Source organism: Euleptes europaea, chromosome 12, assembly GCF_029931775.1.
Source record: "Euleptes europaea isolate rEulEur1 chromosome 12, rEulEur1.hap1, whole genome shotgun sequence".
In the NCBI taxonomy this organism is placed as follows: Eukaryota; Metazoa; Chordata; class Lepidosauria; order Squamata; family Sphaerodactylidae; genus Euleptes; species Euleptes europaea.
The window spans coordinates 34,172,367-34,192,066 of record NC_079323.1 but is presented as its reverse complement, the minus strand read 5'-3'; the positions used below and the strand labels follow the sequence as shown (position 1 = coordinate 34,192,066).

Here is a 19,700-nt window from a genome sequence, read left to right as displayed (position 1 = left end):
ATGGCCGTTGTGCTCTACAAGAAACATTGTGATGATGAAAAGCAGTCCAGGGGTACTTTGGACCCAAACAGAAGTTCATTCCAGTATTTGCCGTGTTTCTGCAGGATTAGGGCATTCATTGATTTATTTCTCTGGCAGAGGCATTTAGCAGATGAAGTTTACATGACAACCATCTCCATCCTAGGAAAAGCTATTTAATTTCTGCATGGTGATCAATGGTTAAATTCCTAGTAGAAGAAAATTTGAAACCCTTTGAGTGGATGATAAGGAGCTGTGTTTTGTGATTACACATAGCTTCTGTTCTCTTCTCCACATGATTATTGACACTATGCTATATATTTTTATTCTTCATGAAACCCCCCCCAAAGCTGCTGTACCCTACTTCTTACAGTTGTTAGTAAGGATAAATATATGTATTTTTCATGAAGTGTGCATTAAAAGGGTGTAGAAAAATCCAAGCTCTGCTATCCTAATTACAACTGATAAAGTTGTTTATTAGCACTAAGTGCTTACTAGAGAGCCAGCGTGGCATAGTGGTTAAGAGTGGCAGACTCTAATCTGGAGAACCAGGCTCGGTTCTCACTCCTCCACATGAAGCCTGCTGGGTGACCTTGGGCCGGTCAGAGTTCTCTGAGCCCACATGGAGGCAAACAATGGCAAAACCACCTTTGAACATCTCTTGCCTTGAAAACCCTACGGGGTCACCTTTAGTCAGCTGCAACTTGTCGGCACTTTACACACACACAAGTGTTTACTAATCTGTACTACACAGTATTGTAATCTGCATATGTATTTTGTGACAGGTTCAGCTGACAGGCTATTGTGTGTTGGTTAGAGTGTCGGACTAGGATTCAGGTTCAGATCCCTCCTCTGCTATGGAACTTGCTCAGTGATCTTGGGCTACTCACTCTCTCAACCACTCTTAGCTCCTTGGAGAAAAGGGAAGATGAAAACTTATTACAGTAATAGATTCGTTCACAGAGAACAGGCATTAGGTTATTAATTGCTGGAGCTCCCAGTGGAATCCCATAGACAGGGGCAGCATATTTCTTCTCAAAACTCAGTGTAGAAACATTCTTTACATAGCTTAACACTGATAACAAATTGTGTATGTGTGTGGGGGTAATCGGTTGAATTTATGTCTTGGTAACAAAGTGTTCAAGGAGAAGGCAAACATCTTTTTTGTATAGCACGGTTGTCATTTCTCAACTGAAAGACTACCTTTTTGTTTAATAGATGTATATAAGTTGAATTGCTACAAAACTAGTTCCTAACCTGTACTAAACAGAAAGATTCATTCACAGAGAACAAGCATTAGATTATTAATGTTAGAACTCACAGTGTAATCCCACAGACAGGGGCAGCATATTTCTTGCCAAAACTCCTTGTAGAAGCATTCATTATACAGTAACATACTACATCAAGAGGAATTGCAGTGCAATCCTGTACAAAGTAATTCCTTTCTATGTCCATTAAATTCCTTTCTATGTCCATTAAAACCTGTAAGTGTAAACTGAACTAATTGCATGGACTGTAAAAACATAATAGATCCGAAGCTATAGTTAGAAGATTTGATGGCATTACTTCTGCACTGTATCTGTATAAATACTGTCAATCTGAATCCATAATAGAAAAAGATCCATAATAGAAAAAGATCCATACAAATTAAAGAGACCTGGGACTTTTGCTTTCTTTCTTTGCCAAATTCTACCTAAGAAAGAAAAAGGTTGTTGTTGTTCTTATCTGGACCTTTCTATAAGGTTAAATGGGTTGATATTCTAATCTGCATCTCTATTTAATTTAGAACTTCACCAAACAAAGAATTATATAGACCTGTTTGTGATCAGATAATGCCCTGAAAATAGCAAAAAGTAATAGGAGCCTAATTAGTATGCCTTCCCTATGTTTTGACAACCTTATGAACAATAGCAGTTACCTTGGAGCTATATGCAGATTTAGGAAGCAATTGTCAGCGAAGCCTTCCTATTCATGAGAGATGTGCATACCTTTAGCATTTTAGAAATACTTATCTTCTAAGGGTACTGTGAAACTTAATTTCCTGCTTTTGAAAATGCTAATTATAGCATGATGCAAAATGCTGCTATTTTATCTCTTGTGTCTTTTAGCAACAGCCATGGAAGCGTATGGAAAAAATGCAGGTCAACTTAAAGTAAGCTTTCCTTGGTTTGTATCCATTTTTTGTGGGGTTCAGTTCATAATTTTCTTCTGCAGACACAACCCCCCCCTTTTTAAACATAAAATTAAAGGAAAGGGGGGGAAGGCCCCATTGCAAACAGCAAAGCTGTGCCACCAAAAATGGTGGCGCAGCACACCGTTGCATTGGGGGTGTTCCCAGCATGAACGGAGTTTGAAAGCTGCCTAACGGCAGCTCCGCCCCCCAAAATGCTCCAGGAATGGCTCCCAGGACACTGGCACAGGAATTTCCGCCTGGAGAATGCCAGTGGGAAGCCTCGCCAGTGTCCAAGGGCCACACTGCCTGCTGCGGTCCAGGGTGTAAGTGGCGGTGTAAGTGGCCCTATGCTGGCGTACATGCCAGTTTGCATGGAGCAAGTGGCACGGATGCCGGCGTGGGGATCACACCAGCTCCTAAGAGCATTCTCCCCCCCCCTTCAAGACTGCACAGTAAGTAGTAATATTATACACACAACATTGGCTGTTACCGCACTAGTATTCCCAGCAATGTATTAAGAGTTTGAAAATGTTATAAAAAATACTGTTCGTACTTTGTTTGGCCCCTTTAGCTGTGAAGACGTCTTCCAACCATTTATAAGCCGTGGTATCTAAAAACCCTTTTAAAGCGATGTATTAAGAGTTTGAAATGTTGTAAAAACATTGCTGGGAATACAAAGTGCGATAACCCCCATTCTTAGAAAAAGTACACGATCTGGATACTCCAAAACAGCAAGATTTTAATTCTCACTGGTTATATATTCACAATTATCTCTCTGCTTCTCCTCTTTTTCCTCCTTTGAGGGGCTTTTTTTTGCTATTTTGCTAGGACCACCTAAATATATTCTAAAATTACATGAACAATATAGAATTTGTTGAAATCTCCATTCTCCTATCTGGTTTTCAGTGTTGCCCATTGTGCCATCCATTCTTTGGAGGTTTTCTTGGTTTTTTTTTACTTTAAATTAGGTTTGTAGTCTGTGTCATTTTTTACTCTATCCCTTGTTCTCTTTGCTGACTTTTCCCTAAATCATGTTTTTTTCACATTTCCAAAAATTTATTCTTTTATTTCTGTTGACATTGCTAAGATTCCTTTAATGAGTTATCCCAGCTGTTGTTATGCATAGTTCACTGCCTTTCTCTTTTCTCTGAAACCTTTAATGTTCGGTTTCACTTCTGCCCTGATTGCGTGCTCTTCATTTCGATCACAGTTTTTCCTGTTTCTGATTATTACGGAGCTGCTCTGTTTTGGTTACAAGTGTGTTCTGAGTTCCTGAAAAGCAGCTTTGGGGCAGCAATATTGTTATACTGTTAACAGTATAAGAAAGTTTTTCTGGAAGAGTCTGTAGATGTAGGGATGGAATGTGTACAAAATGTAACTATTCTGTGGCACTGTGAGGAAACACAGAAAGCAGAAACCTTTTTTAGCACTTGGGCTGTTTCCATATGGATATCCCCCCCCCCAGGAACACAAGAAGCTCCTAAATTAAATGAGGATGTTCACATAACATTGTGCTCATTTTGAGCATGACTCATGAGCTTCTTGGGGCCTCCCCCTTTAAACCAGGTAAAAAAAACCCCTTTGATCTTGTTAAAAAGGGGGAGTTGCAGGTGGAATGTCTGCCTGAAGAACCCACCCTCAGGCTTCAAGACAGCATAGGGCAGCTTGCCACTATGCACCATTTCACACCCTCACCTGTTAAAGCCTCAGCAGGGAAAGTGAAAGTGAGGGAAGGGGTGGGGATCTGGGCTGTAAGGGAGGAATTGGAGTTGCTTTCTTGATGGAGAAAAAAGGCAGCAGGCAATGGCAGAGGATGGGGAACGTGTACGCCATTCCTGTTTGTTCCCACAACACTTGCTGCTTCCCATGTAACTGTAGTCTTGGACTTTGTTCTCAGGTCTTGTCAGATGCCCCAGTGAATCAGCGCAGGAAAGATATTGAGGAAGGCCATATGGTTGTTAGTTTAAAAATCTACAAATATTAAATATTGTTTCATATATCATTGTTAATAAATGCGTGTACTTTTATTGTTTACAGCCCTTTAATGTGAACATTATAATGCCAGCCAGTTGGTTCCAACATCAACCTTTTAAAAATCTGTATTTCAGTGTTTGAAGATAGATAGTGTTTCCCTTTTGTGTGTGTGTGTGTGTATAACAAAAGTGAATGTAAACTCTTATTTCAGTTTCGAATACCAAAGAAGAAAGCCAATGCACAACCAGATGAAATCCATATTCAGTCCCCTTTGTCCAGACTCAGAGATGCCCACCAGTGGGACTACCCTTTAAAAGAGGTAAAGAGAAGCTACTTGCTATTGATTCTACATGCTGGTATTGGTTTTTTATTTCTTTTAAAAACAATAAACGTAATTTTCATTTTATTTTATGTGAAGGAAAAATATGTAATTTCTTTAAACAGTAAAGACTGTTCGGTATGATAAATTGTGTCTTTAAATGACATCTTGTGGAATTGACATTTGCCTGTTTTAAATATTGTGAAAAGCAGTTGTTTGGTCACGTTGCCTTTCTTGTATGTATGTTTGTTTTTTCTTCTCCAAGTGGACATGCAGTGTGACTTAAAACATTGTTTTCCCTTCTTCCATTTTGTCCTCACAGTAACAACACTGTGAAGGTAACTGACCCCTGGTCACCCATTGAGCTTTCATGGCAGGCACAGTGGTAGATGGGTCTTCCTTTTTCCCAGGAAAAAAAGGGAACTATTTGGGAAAATTGAAATATATGCAATAATTTCCTATCAAATTAATTTGGTACTTCAACAACAGAAAATGCATCATCTATTATAACCTATAAAATTATAACGGGCCTTTTTATGGATGTAAGAGTGTCAGTGCCTTAGTTTTCTACAAGCAAAATTGTAAATATACACAATATTTGAGAGAGAGGATGCAAACTGTTGCACTCTATACTACCTCAGCACATCTATCTTAATTTTTGCTGCCTGAAAGGTACAAAAAATAGAAGATGATATCAGAAGGATATAGTGATGTCCACAAGCATAGATGGCTTTAAAAGGGAGTTAGACAAATTCATGGAGGGTAGGTTCATTAGTGGCTACTAGCCACGGTAACTAAAGGGAACCTTTTCACATCTTTAACTATTTTTCTATTCAATTCTTCCCCCTATGATCCATTTCAGTGGAAGTTGGAAACTAGAAATAATTCGTATCACGCAAACCGGAACAGGAAAAGACACTTCGAGAAATGTCACATAAATTATGAAGGAGCAGCATTTGGGTAAGCAGTGGAAGTTTTGAACAAGAACAGTTATTTTTATCAAGTAATTTGTGTAATGCAATAATTAAAAAGTATTTTTGTCAAATGTATTCAAGCAGCAGGTTTCCAGTGTTTAAAATTATTTTAGCACACGGGCTTATAAAAACTGCATATGACAATCATTATCTTAGGAGAGGATTTCCCTCTCACAGAAAGGAATACCACTTTAAGCTGATACTTGCAGGAATCTACATGTGCATTATTTAAAAACAAAAAAGTATGCTTTTCCCTTCAAAACAATTTTTTTACTGCTATGTATTTACGCAGATTTAATTGGTCAACCTCTTAACTGACAAAAATACATGATTAGTCAACTGAGATTTTTAATTGGTTGCTAACCTATGAATACATAGTGCTTGCAATTTTTCAAAGCTTTGGAAGATATCTAAGGTATAGATAGATAAGTTATAGATAAGATAGATAGATACAGTTTTGTTTTCTACCCTTGCATGTCTTGAGATGGGTTCCAATTTGAAAAATGCCCACTTAACCTAGTAAATAATCCAGTAAAGTGCTGTATCCTAAAATAAATGAGTTCATATGAGTTTAACCCCACCTGTTGAAAATTGGTCTGAAGAAGAAAATCTTGCTGATACTTCGACAGCATTATTAGAGCATATTCTTTGATGGATTTCTGGGGGATGGGAATTTAACAATTGTGGATTATCAGTTGAGAATGTGTCTCTGTGTGGTCTTGCTGTTATTGTTTGGCCCATGGATTCTTATGGAACATGAGGCAGCTGCAGGTGGTGATCTGTAAGAGATGTATACGGGAATATAGTTGAGCTTAGCCTCACAAGACATGGCTGCATGGTAATCTAGTGTTAGTATAAATTCATAGAAAAATTGGATTGGATCCAGTATTTCTGTTCTATTAAAGGCAGAGCCTTCCTCTAACTCGAAGGAGCCATTTTCTGGCATAGGAACCTTTCACCAGCGAAACACACTCTTCCTCCAAAGCAAAGCTCCTTGCACTGGTAGAAGCCTCCACCATTAGCAGGACATAAACTATGGATCCAGTCCGTTAAATCAACATTATGTTTGTAGTGGTTCATGAAGCTATGATTGGTGCAAACGCTGGAATGCATGCTGTATGTCTAGCACCTTTCTTGAAGTTCCAATGATTCCAGCAGAACTTCCACAATGGGCACTAGCCTGAGCTGTGTCCTCAGTCATAGATATGACTGGTTATTTAGTAAAGATCAAACAGTCCTTTAACAAATTATAGGATGGTAGAAAATGATTGCATTATATGTTCTAATCTGAACAAAGTTTGAAAAACTTTCATTAGACTACAATGAGTAGAAGCAATTGCCCGATGTGTCATGTGATGGAGTCTTGTTTCTAATTCACTCTTACCAGAAGTGTATTCCTTTTTGGTTTGGCTGCATTCAGATAGCATGATAAACCACAGCTGATGAAACTCCAGTTTGCTGTGACATCCAAATGCAGGATGCCCAACAAACTATAGTTTGATGGTAAACTTTAAATGGGGATTCTAAACCATAATTTGTACCTATTTTGTTTACTGTTGCTTGTTGCGATATCTGAATCCCAATTACAGCCCATTCCTGAAGGTGGGGCAGTTAGGCAGCAGCCAGGAGTAGCACAACAGCACCACCTCCACAGAGACTTCCCTGCCGGGAAAATAAAATTTTAAAAATGGAAAAAGTAAAACCCCATGAAACTCACCCATAGAGTTTCATGGGGCTGTGCTATGATTTTGCAGGCATATCTCACCGCCTTCAAAATGGTGCATTTCCAGGCAGAAGGGGGTTTGGAAGCTGCCCAAAGGTAGCCCTGCCCCCGGTAACCCCCCCAGGATGCCAGCGCGGAAACATACACTGGGAAAAAGCCATCAGAAGGCAGTGCCTGAGCCCTGCGCTGCTGCCGGCATACGGATGCTGGTGTAAGTTGCCCTACACTGCTGTCTGTGCCAGTTTGCATGGCACAAGTGACATGGATGCCAGCATAGGAGTCACGCCAGCTCCTATGCGGCTCCCCCCCCCTTGTGTATTGCACGATTAGATCAGTAGAATCTTTTTTCTCATTCGTCTTCATAAAGAGATGATTAAATAGAGCAGAAGTAAAACCTAGCCACTCCTGTTGCATTCAGTTATCAGTGGGGCTTTCTAAAGACTATGTCTCCTCCCCCCCCCCCCACTGCTAGGGGTTATCCAGCTCCAGAATGTCCTGGGGGGCAATGTAAAAGGCAAGTTTTCAACTTGTGCAATAGGAATGGCTCCACATGAAACATTGCTAAAAGAGGTTCACATCCCACATACTGCCATACCTTGCCCTCCCTCCCAAGAACGTGCCCCCGCTAAACTATTGGCAGTGATACAGCAAGTAGTAAGTGTCCTCTTCCAAAACTTTTATTTTCTCTCTGGAAAAAAACAACAACAAGAAAACGGTCTGTGGCAAAATAGCAGATGAGACTGTGAGATCTATTTTGAGTTTCGGAGTAATGCTTAGGGAGTATATTGAAATAATTGGACACACAGCGTAACTGACGGATGATTCGTATCTGAGTCTGTCCTAGTCTTCCCCATCCTTTCCCTGTCTATTCACGGCAACTGTCTAATCGTGAGCAAACTGCATATATGGTGAGGCAACAGCTGGACATTTCTGGGGTGCTTGGAGTAAAACTGGGGGATTCCAATTGGAGGTGGGAAAGGACATAAGCAGCAGGCTAATTAAGAATTATATACATCTGGTAGAGTTTGTGCAACAAACTGCAGTTTAAACAAAGCAGTTTATTATGTCTCATGAATGCAGCATGTTTGTAAAATCAGTTTAATTTTCGTGCATTTCAGATGGGCAGTGATTATTAACTAATGTGAGTTAAATTCCTTGAGCTCATTTTCCAGCGCTTTTGTTTTTAACTTTGTTGGTAAATATTTCCGTCTTTCGAATATTCCAATTAATTCTCTAAAACACAAAACCCAGGATGGTTTTCTGTGAATACACTGGCTTTGATCTAGTGATGCACAAGCAGAAACGTAAGGAGACATAGCACAGTTCCATTTGTGCAAGATCTTGTGCAATTCCTTGTGTTTTCCTCCCAATATAATGAAGTGCCCAGAAATTGGTTGCATAGGATTTTGTGAAAATGGAAACTCAAATGAAGAAACAATAAGTTTGACTTAGCAGAAGTGGTTACCGCAGTCTTTCTTGCATTTCTGTTTGTGGAAGAGCTCTAAAGCAACTGGAAATTTTGCCCTGGATCAAGCCATTGTCAGCATAATACAATACTCTTTGATGTTTCGTTGATCTGGCTGTTGGTATGCCCCATGCTAAGCACACAGGTATTGGTACAGTAAGTCTCATCAGGCTATTTTTGTTGATTTCCCTACCTGCTGTTTTTCAGGGATGTACTTCACTTTATAGTATATCCTTGTCTTATTGAATTTTTATAGCTACATAAATATTCTTATTTATGTAATGTATTTGGATTCATATTTAAAGATGGGCTAATGAAATGCCCATCACTATAATAGATGAGAGATGATGAAGGAAAGAACAATATTTTGCAAAGACCTTTTGGGAAGTACTGGGTTGTTTCTTGGCAGAATTATGGAGTCTTGGGTTTTGAAGAATATGACGGAGAGAGAGAATATTGGAAACGACCAATTATCTTTATAGATCATAAATGTAATTACATATATTAAAGGCTTTTTAAAAATACTGGTTTATCCAGAACAATATTGTTACAATCTATCTGTGGCGGGAATCTTTGGTGCCCCCCACCTTCTAGTCCGTTGTGTTTGGTCCTTCCTGCCTGCTTCACTTACCAAAAAGCAACCCAGAAAGATTTGGCTAGAAAAAGGACCTTGCATACAGAGAAGCATTCTTCCACAGTCATTCTCAAATAGCATTCAAGCAATATAAGTAGTAAACAGTTTTATTGAACTTACAAAAAGAATATGAAGCAAAGGAGAAAACAATATTTAACATATATGACAGTACTTAACAAACATATTGACAGACACAGAGGCCCCTGGGTCACTTCCAGAGAGAGAGACAGAGATGGCAACCATTCAAAGGGTCTGTGGTCTCTCAGTGGAAGGACAAAGAACTGGGGTTTTGGGTTGTTCCTTTATAGAGAGGAGAGGGGGTCCCAATGACCCCTCCCTGTCACATTCTTAGGAAATGAGTTTTCTGCAAATCATGACTAAATTGTTTAGAAACAATTGTTCCATAATAATTCTTTTGTTCCATAATAATTCTTTTCACTGTCTGTTTTGATATCTGATTGTGCTTGTCCTTCAGTCAGTGTTCCCATGTTCTGAAAACAACTTTTCCCTTAGTGGACAAATGATTTGCTGTCTGTTTTTATAACCTTGTCTAAATTTTGGGGCATCTGATGTGCTTTGGGTGGTTAATTGCTGGCGATGCAATTACTTATGACCCTTTTAGGTCAGAGTCCTGCTTGGAGCTGATGTCCGCTAATAGCTGCTTTCTGAAAGTCAGGTCTATAGGTGATAATGTATGTGGTCAATTTCAACCCAAACTCTTTTAATATAGATTACTAATATTTTTAATATAAACTAATGATCAAGACCGAAAATTCTCGCGACACTATCCTACTTGAATTATGTTTGGTTCAAGCAGTATTATTGATTGAACAGTTGCTTTTGTTGCCAATAGTTGAAGAGAAACACATGAACTCTAACGTATGAAGTTAACTCTGTCTCTGCACTTCTGTGCTCTCTGGGGCCTTTAGCTTTGTAAAGTGGTTCTTGGAAGATAAGAATGCCAATAGTTATATTCTACAAACAAACTACTTTCATGTTGGTAACAGGGATAAAATGAATCCTAGTTAATTTCTAGCTCTAAAACCTTAAATGTTGCACATATTATAAATACATGCATGTTTCTTCACAGAAGATACATATATATCTTCACAGAAAACTAGTCATCTCATATATGATAGACCTACATATATAATGCATATTGTCTTTTGGCAGCCAAGGTTTCTATATGCAGATTTTAATCTGGCCACTTCTTTGTGGCTTCATTTGCACATTGCATTTGTGATAAAGGCATGATTACCTCAAAGAAAACCTCAGTATGTGCTATGAAACATTCATAGCTTTCCTTGAACACTTCTTATAGGCCAGGATAATAGTCTCTGAGAAGCCCTCTTTGCCCCTGGATTAATTGAGCTCTGTGGTAAACCATGGAGTTTCAAGATAAAAAACAGGAGCTTAGACAGCTAGAGCGAGTTTGGTGGTGGGTGGGCTCGTAACGAAGCTACAAGATTATCTTATAGGAGGCTTATGAAAGCTTATGAAGTGGCAATGAAGACTGCGAAGAAAAACTACTATGCAGCCTCCAGTAATTAGGTCTTTGACATCTCTCTGAGAGATCATCCAATTCTGATTCGGTTATTAGCTGTGAGGTTTTTGCAGTCTATTATGCAGATAAAATCTAGTTGTTTCGCCATGACCTCCCTGCCAACATTGATACTGTGAGCGAACTGGAGGCCCCTTGGCCATCTTCTGGTCCAATGTTGGACCAATTCAAGAGACTCTCCTAGGCCCGTGTTGGCGAACCTATGGCACGGGTGCCACTTCCGGCACGCGTAGCCCTTTCTGCCGGCACGCACTGTTCCTCCAAGCCGCTGGCCTTTCCGGCTCTGCCCCACCCCGGATGGGGGAGGCTGTAGCCCAGGGGTGGGGAACCTCCGACATCATTGGCTGTGGCCCCCGGACTCTCCCACAGAAGCTGCCGCCATTGCCGCCGCTGGAGCGTGCGCAGCCAGCCAGGCGGGTGAGAGAGCGGGGAACAGAAGCCGAGCGCTCACACTCGGCATGGCCGGCGGCTTCTCCGGCGCCCTCTGGGCCTGTGCGGGCGGAGGGGCATGGCTGGTCAGTGGGTGCGAAGGAAGCGCCCTCTGCCCCACCCTGCTCGCCTCTCACAAGCCTGCCGCCGAGCCCCACCGAGTGGCAAATCCAAGGCAAAACCTCCCATGCATAAATGGCCTCTTTCTTTTTCTGTCTCCCTCTGTCCTTTTCTTTCTCTCCCTTGCTCCATTTCTTTCTCCCTTTCTCTCTCTTTTTCTTTCTTTCTTTCTCTCCCTCCCTTCCTTCCCTTTCCCCCTCCCTTCCCTTCTTTCCTTCCTTCCTTCCTTCCTTCTTTCCCTCCAGCGGCTTCTCCGGCACCCTCTGGGTCTGTGCGGGCGGAGGGGCGTGTAGTCCTATTCCACCTTTGAAGTGCCCGCAAGCTATCCTCCAAACACCTTTCCATTTGTCTTGATATGTAGAGAGAAAACACTAAGGAACTAGTTGCCAATCTCCAGGTACTAGCTGGAGATCTGCTATTACAGGTGATCTCCAACCAATAGAGATCAGTTCCCCTGGAAAAAATTGCCACTTTGGCAATTGGACTCTATGGCACTGAAGTCCTTCCCCAAACCCCGTCCTCCTCAGGCGCCACCCCAAAAACCTCCCACTCATGGCGAAGAGGAACTTGGCAACCCTAGCCTCTCCCTCTGGGCCCCCTCTGGGGGTGGTATTCAGGTTAAATTGCCGCATTGGCACTCGGCGATAAATAAGTGGGTTTTTGGTTGCAGTTTGGGCACTCGGTCTCTAAAAGGTTCGCCATCACTGTCCTAGGCCAATGTAGACAGGATCCTAGCTGCTGTAAAGTCCACACATGCCTCCTAGATCCGGCCCCCTTTTGGCTGGTCAAGGCCAGCAGGGATGCAGTGCTGGCTCCCATGGGGGACATTGTCAATCTGTCCCTAAGTACAGGGGTCTTCCCAGGGAATTTGAAAGAGTCAGTGGTGCGTCCACTCTTAAAAAGACCATTTTTAGATCCTAGTGATCTGGTCAACTACCACCCATTGTCCAACTTATCTTTCCTGAGTGAGGTAGTTGAGAGAGCAGTAGCAGGACACCTTCAAGCTTTCCTGGAGGACACATTGGCCCTGGATGCATTTCAGTGCAGCTTCCAACATGGTTATGGGTCAGAGACGGCACTGGTCACCCACACAGACAGTCTCCCTCTGTCAGCTGGATCAAGGTGGGCTGGTGCTGCTGATTTGATTAGATGTTACATCAGCATTCGACACAGTCGATTACGTTCTTTTAGACCACCACCTCATTGACATCGGAATTTGTGGGATAGCCCTCCAATGGCTGTGCTTCTTTCTCCATGGTTATGGACAGAAGGTAGTGTTTGGGGAGAAGATATTGCCATGATACCCCTTGATGTATGGGGTCCCTCAGGGAGCGATGCTTTCTCCCATGTTATTTAACATCTATATGCGCCCCCTCACCCAGCTGGTCTGGAGTTTTGGGCTAGGTTGCCATTAGTACACTTATGGTAAAAGGTAAAGGTAGTTCCCTGTGCAAGCACCGGATAATTCCTGACCCGTGGGGTGACATCACATCCCGATATTTATTAGGCAGACTTTGTTTATGGGGTGATTTGCCGTAGCCTTCCCCAGTCATCTACACTTTACCCCCAGCAAGCTGGGTATCTGCTGATTGACAGCCAACCAGACCTCGCCATGGACCTACTGACCAGGTGTGACGAAATTGTTGAAACAGAGTGGACCGAAACTGAATCCATCAAAGACCGAGGTCCTGTGGCTGGGCCATGGTGGGATGGAGATGGTGCAGCAGCTCCCAGCTCTTGATGAGGTGTAATTAACACCTGCACCTTCTGTCAAGAGTCAGTGTGAGCCTGGACGCCTCCTTATCAATGGAGGCACGTCACAGCTGTAGCCAAGGTGGCTTTTTTCCACCTCCTCCAGGCTAGGTAGCTGGCGCCATCCCTGTCTCGCCTTGACTTAGCTACAGTGATCCATGCAACGGTAACCTCCATGCTAAACTACTGTAACTTGCTCTACACAGAGCTACCCTTGAGGCTGCTCTGGAAGCTCCAGCTGGTCCAGAATGCAGCAGCAAGGGTCCTTACAGGGACCCCTCTGAGAGTACATATTCAGCCAGTGCTCCATCAGCTGCGCTGGCTCCAGGTGGAGTACTGGATCAGGTTCAAGGTGTTGGTATTAACCTGTAAAGCCCTAAATGGTCTGGAAACATTGTATCTGTGGGACCACCTCTCCCGGTACGCCCCCCAAAGAATGTTACGCTCAGCGAATAACATTGCTGGAAGTTCCCGGCCTGAGAAGTATCTGGCTGTCCTCAGCCAGGGCTATTTTGGCCCTGTTATGGTGGAACTCTCTGTCTAGTGAGACCCGGGCCCTGCGGTATTTGGCACAGTTCCACAGGACCTGTAAGACTGAGATGTTCTGTCAGGCCTATGGTTGAGAGCAGCAGTGGTTTGCATCACAGCTGGCCTCCCCCCCCCCCCCGCCAATCTGGTTAAATTAGACCTGAATAAATTGGGAGACCTGACTGCCTTTCCTCTGGACTGGCCACTGACCACTGTGCCCATGAAATGGGCGTAGTCAGATTTCAGAGCTGATTTTAGCATTAAGAGTTTTAAGTGGTAAATGATTTACTGTGTACTTATAATGTATAATGTGTTTTTATGATGTAACCCACTGTGAGTCCAGCTTTGGCCAGGATAGGTTGGGATGTAATTAAAAACATAAATACATGAAATAAATACAGTGGAATACTACTCTGACACTGCTGAACAACCCAGGTCTGCAGTTGGACTTCTGAAAGGACCGAAAAGGGGGGCTGCCTGTTGACGGGATAATTTTTAATTCCCCCTTCTGGGTTCTAGTAATTGGAGTTTCCCTGCCTGCTTCTTACCAAAGCAAAGCCAGAGAATGTGATAGGAAAGACAGACCTTTTACACAGATACTCTTTAAACAATACACCAAAACGTATAACAGTGAACCATCCAGTTTATTAAACTTATAAGAGAAATATAAGGCAAAGAAACAAGCAAATACTTGATTAAATATATAAGATAGAAATTAACGAACCCACACACAAGCTGACATACAGACAGACAGTTACAGAGGTCTCTGGGTCACTTCCAAAGAGAGAGACAGAGATGGCAACCACTCAATGGGTCTGTGGTCTCTCCGTGGAAGGACGACGGGCTGGCATCTGGACCAGCCTTTTATAGCCCCCCCCCCCTGAGAGAGAGGGGTGTCAAACGGCCACCTCCATTCAAATTCTTTTAGGAGATGAGTTTTCACAAATCATGGCTAGTTTTGTTTGGAAATATCCTGTTCTCAAACAATTACTCAGTTTCAGAGTCTCTGACACTGTTCGTCGGCCTGTGTAGATAAGCAAATCCCCCCTCTATGCAGATAATTTGTTGCCGGTCTTATGACCTTCCTATCCTTGAACATAATTTCAGGCACCTAATGTGCTTTTTGGTTGATTAGCTCTTTAGTAATGCAATTTCCCTCTAAGATCAGAGTCTAGTGGAGAGCTAGGGTCAGCTGTTTTTAGAAAAGCCATAACCAGGCTTTTAAGCTATAGGTTAAAGTGGAAATGTGGTTCTTCTTAAGCCAAACAATAATATGTTTAATATAAAGAATTCTCACCACATCTGTGTGCTGCTAAATTCACAGAGTATCTCAGGGGAAACTCACTTGGACTCAGAGAAAGGAGCTATAGCTGATACAAAACTTCTAGCTGGATTGTCTGTTCCCTTCCAGGACTGAGCCCTGGTTTCTCTGGCTTCCTCTGGATCATTCCATAATTCCAGGAGGCTTACATATTGGCATTGCTTAGTTATTTATCACATATTCCAACATGGTTGTTCATAATCCTTCAGTGAAGAGGAGCAATTGATGTTTGTTACATGTAAACACAGTAAATAAATGATTAGACATTATGTTGGATTAGGTATCCAAGCAAAAATATCAGACGTAATTTGCTAGCATCAGAATAAAGAGGACAGCATTGGTCATGCATTAAATACACAGTGGATAAAGCCATCTCAGGGAAGAATATATTTTAAAAAGTCTAGCTGTAGAATGAAAAGCAGACACAACTAAGGTAATCCACCTAATTTCCACACGTTCAGAAAGATTCTTTACAAATCCTTGGCTGGGATCCTTGAAGTGAAAATATAGCATTGGGATTAAGTCCTCTAAAGAAACTTTGTTGGATTCATGTATCTTATTTAGACTTCATTACTTTATTTATCAATCCTATTGTTATATGTATGGCAGGCAACCCAAAGTTATGTTGACGAATGTCCTGAAGACGGAAGTAGGAAGAAAATACATAAAGCCACAGCTTATAACTGATGCTAATTTATCTCATGCTGTCACGTTGCAATCAGCTCGGCAAACCTCATCATCTGTTGACAGTATAGAGATATGGCAAATATTAAGTTCTCCTCACCAAAGCCTTTTTATATCTAAAAGGTATGTTTGGTTAACTCGGTCTCAGACATGATACACTTTTACCTGCTTACTATTGAAAAATGCATGTAATTGTTTTCCATGAGCAAGTATCCTTTGTTGTCTGGTGGTCACTAGCCATTTTTCACATGCCACACATCTTTTTGAGGGATTCTCCTAACATACTTCTGGGATCATTTCGTTTGAGAGGGAATTTGTCCATTCATATCTCTTGTAAAACTTTGTGTTAGTTTCTAACAAGTTTTAGGAATACTAGTGGGATTATTTCTCCCTAACTATTTGCAATATTAGATATTGAGATCTTGTCATACATATCTAAAAATGTATATTTACATCTACAAGACAAATCTGTTCACAGTTTTATCTCTTTTCCCCAGAAAAGAAATATTTACACTGTTTCATGTAGGGTTTATTCTTGAAAGTTCTTTATATCCTCAGTTCTTCATTTTGCAGAGAAGACCGAGTTGTGTTGCTACTAGCAACTTACCTATTCCTCTGTGAACTGTTTGGTTTTCTCATAGGACTTTTTATACACCTCTCAACGGAACAATGTATTTTGTAATGAAAACATCCTTTGCTATCTATAGCATACAGCAGCAAAAGCAGCAAACCTCAGAACATTAAAAAAACTTTGTCGAAGGCTTTCACGGTCAGAGTTCATTGGTTCTTGTAGGTTATTCGGGCTGTGTAACCGTGGTCTTGGAATTTTCTTTCCTGACGTTTCACCAGCAACTGTGGCAGGCATCTTCAGAGTAGTAACACTGAAGGACAGTGTCTCTCAGTGTTACTACTCTGAAGATGCCTGCCACAGTTGCTGGTGAAACGTCAGGAAAGAAAATTCCAAGACCACTGTTACACAGCCCGAATAACCTACAAGAACCAATTAAAAAAACTGCCTTAATAGAAGAGTCTACAGAGAAGGATGAAGGAACAGCTAGAAGATGGTTTCATTCTGTACTGAAATAACACAGCATAAATTAGCACCGGCACCACTGGTTTTTAGACTGTGGGCCATGGCCTACCAATAGTATGCGATGCACTTCCACATGCAAATACAAAGTACCAATTTACAACTGAAAATGTTGGAGGCCTTTTCCAGAATAAATCATAATGAACTTTGAATTTAAATTCAAATTATGCTACATTTTTGTAGCTATACTGAACTCTGTGAGCAAGGGGGAAGGATGAATGAAGCAGCCCTGAGTAGTTAGTCTCAGTTGGAGGACAACCCTTTTGGAATAGTGCAGGCTTCCCCTTCAAAAAGCCAGCCATGAGGGTCAGGAACGTTTGGGAACAACGTGGGATATGGCATAGAAAGCCACTTTGGGGGAGAGGGTCAGCTGAAACTGCTCTGTTGCATCAGCAGAGCAAAAGCTTTCCCAAAAGGGGAGGATGTTTCAGCTGATCCCCTTCAGCTGATTGCAGTCACTGGCATTGCATACCAAATAATTCCTCAAGGGCCCCAAACTTCAGCTTTTGATGGGGGGCTGCACTGGAAAGGGGGTTGGCAGCAAAGGCTTCTTTCATGTACTTGCTCCATTCATGGATCCAGCTCACGGAACATAATGCAAACAGGAAATTTCACCTACTGTTTTACAAAGCATCCTCTTCCCTTTATTCTTAACCGTTTCGTTGAAGAGAACACAGAATTGTGTTTTAATTCAGAAACCTTTCAGGCGTTTTCCATGTTGTGGCTATGGCCTGGGAAAATGTAGTCGTCTTCAGAGAATGGGTAGACCAGAGCTTAACCACAGCACCTCAAAGTGTAGGAATTGCTGATCTAAAAGATCAACATGGGACGGCATTGCCGTACTCATTAAGCACAACTTCATAGTTCATTGTAACAGTCGTATTTTGCTGCTATTTTTTGTGTTTTTAATCAGATATCCTGGCTGCTGCATTTTTTTCTGTTTCTTTTTTCTAACAAAAACAGATACGATTCATTCATCCAAAAATATCTGTCTGAGTGGCTTCTGGAAGAGATGAGAGAATCATTGTTCAAGTTTTTTGTTGCTGTCTTATATATATATATATACAGTTTATCAGCTGGTAGGTAGTTAAATAGTAAGATGTGCTCTTTTGAGCTTTTTAAGATTCATAGTTAATTTTCTTAGTGTTATGTGCTACATTTTTTACTCATGCTGGCAGTTTTTCATAATATTTAATGCCATCATCTAAGATGTTGAAACTCAAGTCCAGCAAAAAAGTTTTGTTTGGTCTTTCCTTATTCTGTAACTCATCTGTACTTTGGAACACTTCACTTGTCTTCATTAACCTGGTTTAAGTTATAGTCAATAAAATTTTGAGATTACCCAAACATTTACGATACATGAATTCAATCAAGCATTCTTTGTACAAGTTCCAGAATATTAATTATTGTATGTATGACAGGCAACCCAAAGTTACCTTGACGAATGTTCTGAGGACGAAAACAGGAAGAAAATACGTGCAAACTCACCTGTTAGCTGATGCTAATCTATCTGATGCTAGCAACTTGCAATCAGATGAAGAGCCCTCCTTATCTGTTGCCAGCCTAGAATCATGTCAAAAAATAAGTTCTCATCAAAGCTGTGTTTTATCAAAAAGGTATGTCATCCAGCACAGTACTTGGTGCGATTTTGGTCAAACTAATATTTCTAAAATATGATTTGGTTGAAACTAACATTTACAAGGATGGACATTTGAAGTTGTGAACATATGATAAAGGGAAGCACTTTAACAGTGCAACCCTATGTTGAGTTCCACCAGACTAAAGCCATTAATTTCAGTGTACTAGATTGGAGTACTTTCGTAGGATTGCACTGTGAGCCTCACTGATTTCCACCGAATAGAGTTACACTCATGCTTACCTGTTTAATTGAAATAAATGGGATTCAAAATAACTTCAGCTATATTTCGCCTTTTTTTGTATTTTGTGTGCTCACGTGCCTGTTTGCATGCTCCTTAAGTCCCTCTCTTGTTTCCGTAGGTGTGTTTTGGGGATGATTTCCATAGGGGAATATTAATGGAGAATGTTGTCGGAGAACTGAAAATCCATATGGATTGTCAATTCCAATATATTTTCTACATATATTCCTCCAAAAGAATTTCCATGGAAGAAGTGTATTGTTACAAATTCCCTAAAACTTAGATATATCTTAGTTGTGCCATTATATTATCCTCTTATATAATAGAATGTTTGAAGTGTAGGGATTCTTTGTAAAGTATGAATCCAGAGGTTCACACCACTGTGGTCAGTATAAATCAGTAGCCATGTGTTGGGTCTGTCATTCTAAAGACCTTGAAGTCCTGTCATCGCTGTTGCGCTATCTAACATCTGTATTAACTTATGGGCAATAGGTCATGGGCAATTACTTGCCCTTCACTTTGTAAACCAGGGGCCTTGATCAAAACAGAATAGGGGAAGGGCGCATATTGTTTTTAAAATATCTTATTTTAAGACTGATGTCTTTCACACTTTAGTTGATTAATTGATGAGAGCCAGTTGTGATGAGTGGGTCAGAGTTAAGGGTACACATTTATCTCTTGAGGTTCTGTTAGTCCCAATGAATTACTATAATGGAGAAAGAAAATATTAAAAGTGACCTTTCCTTCGTTAAACTGTAATTTTGCTAACATTTCCTTAATATTTCCTTCACTTGTGGTACAATCCTATGTAGAGTTATTCCAGTCTAAGCCCACGGAAATATTTTGGCTTACTAGATGCATAAGATTGTAATGTCAGTATCTTTAAAAGGCACATATAGAGAAGTTTTTGGTAATAAGCAAACTTATTTTTAATCAATTAATTAGTTTAAAATTCTTTTATTTGTTGATAGCCATAGTAGTATGATGATAATGTTGTGTTTATCTGAAGTTCATGAGCTGTCCTAGACCTTCAGGGACAGATGGGGTTATAAGGAACA

The 19,700-nt window shown here is 41.0% G+C and overlaps 1 protein-coding gene across 1 annotated transcript in view; it reads left to right on the top strand.

Moving 5' to 3' along the window:
• The window catches only part of SENP7 (SUMO specific peptidase 7), a 47,840-nt gene continuing 28,140 nt past the window's right edge, over positions 1-19,700 (top strand). Inside the window, exons 1-6 of the mRNA XM_056858175.1 lie at positions 1-52; positions 2,127-2,170; positions 4,377-4,484; positions 5,347-5,444; positions 15,592-15,798; positions 18,187-18,381. Of these exons, the coding sequence (XP_056714153.1) occupies positions 1-52; positions 2,127-2,170; positions 4,377-4,484; positions 5,347-5,444; positions 15,592-15,798; positions 18,187-18,381 (704 nt within the window). The remainder of the gene's footprint in view (positions 53-2,126; positions 2,171-4,376; positions 4,485-5,346; positions 5,445-15,591; positions 15,799-18,186; positions 18,382-19,700) is intronic.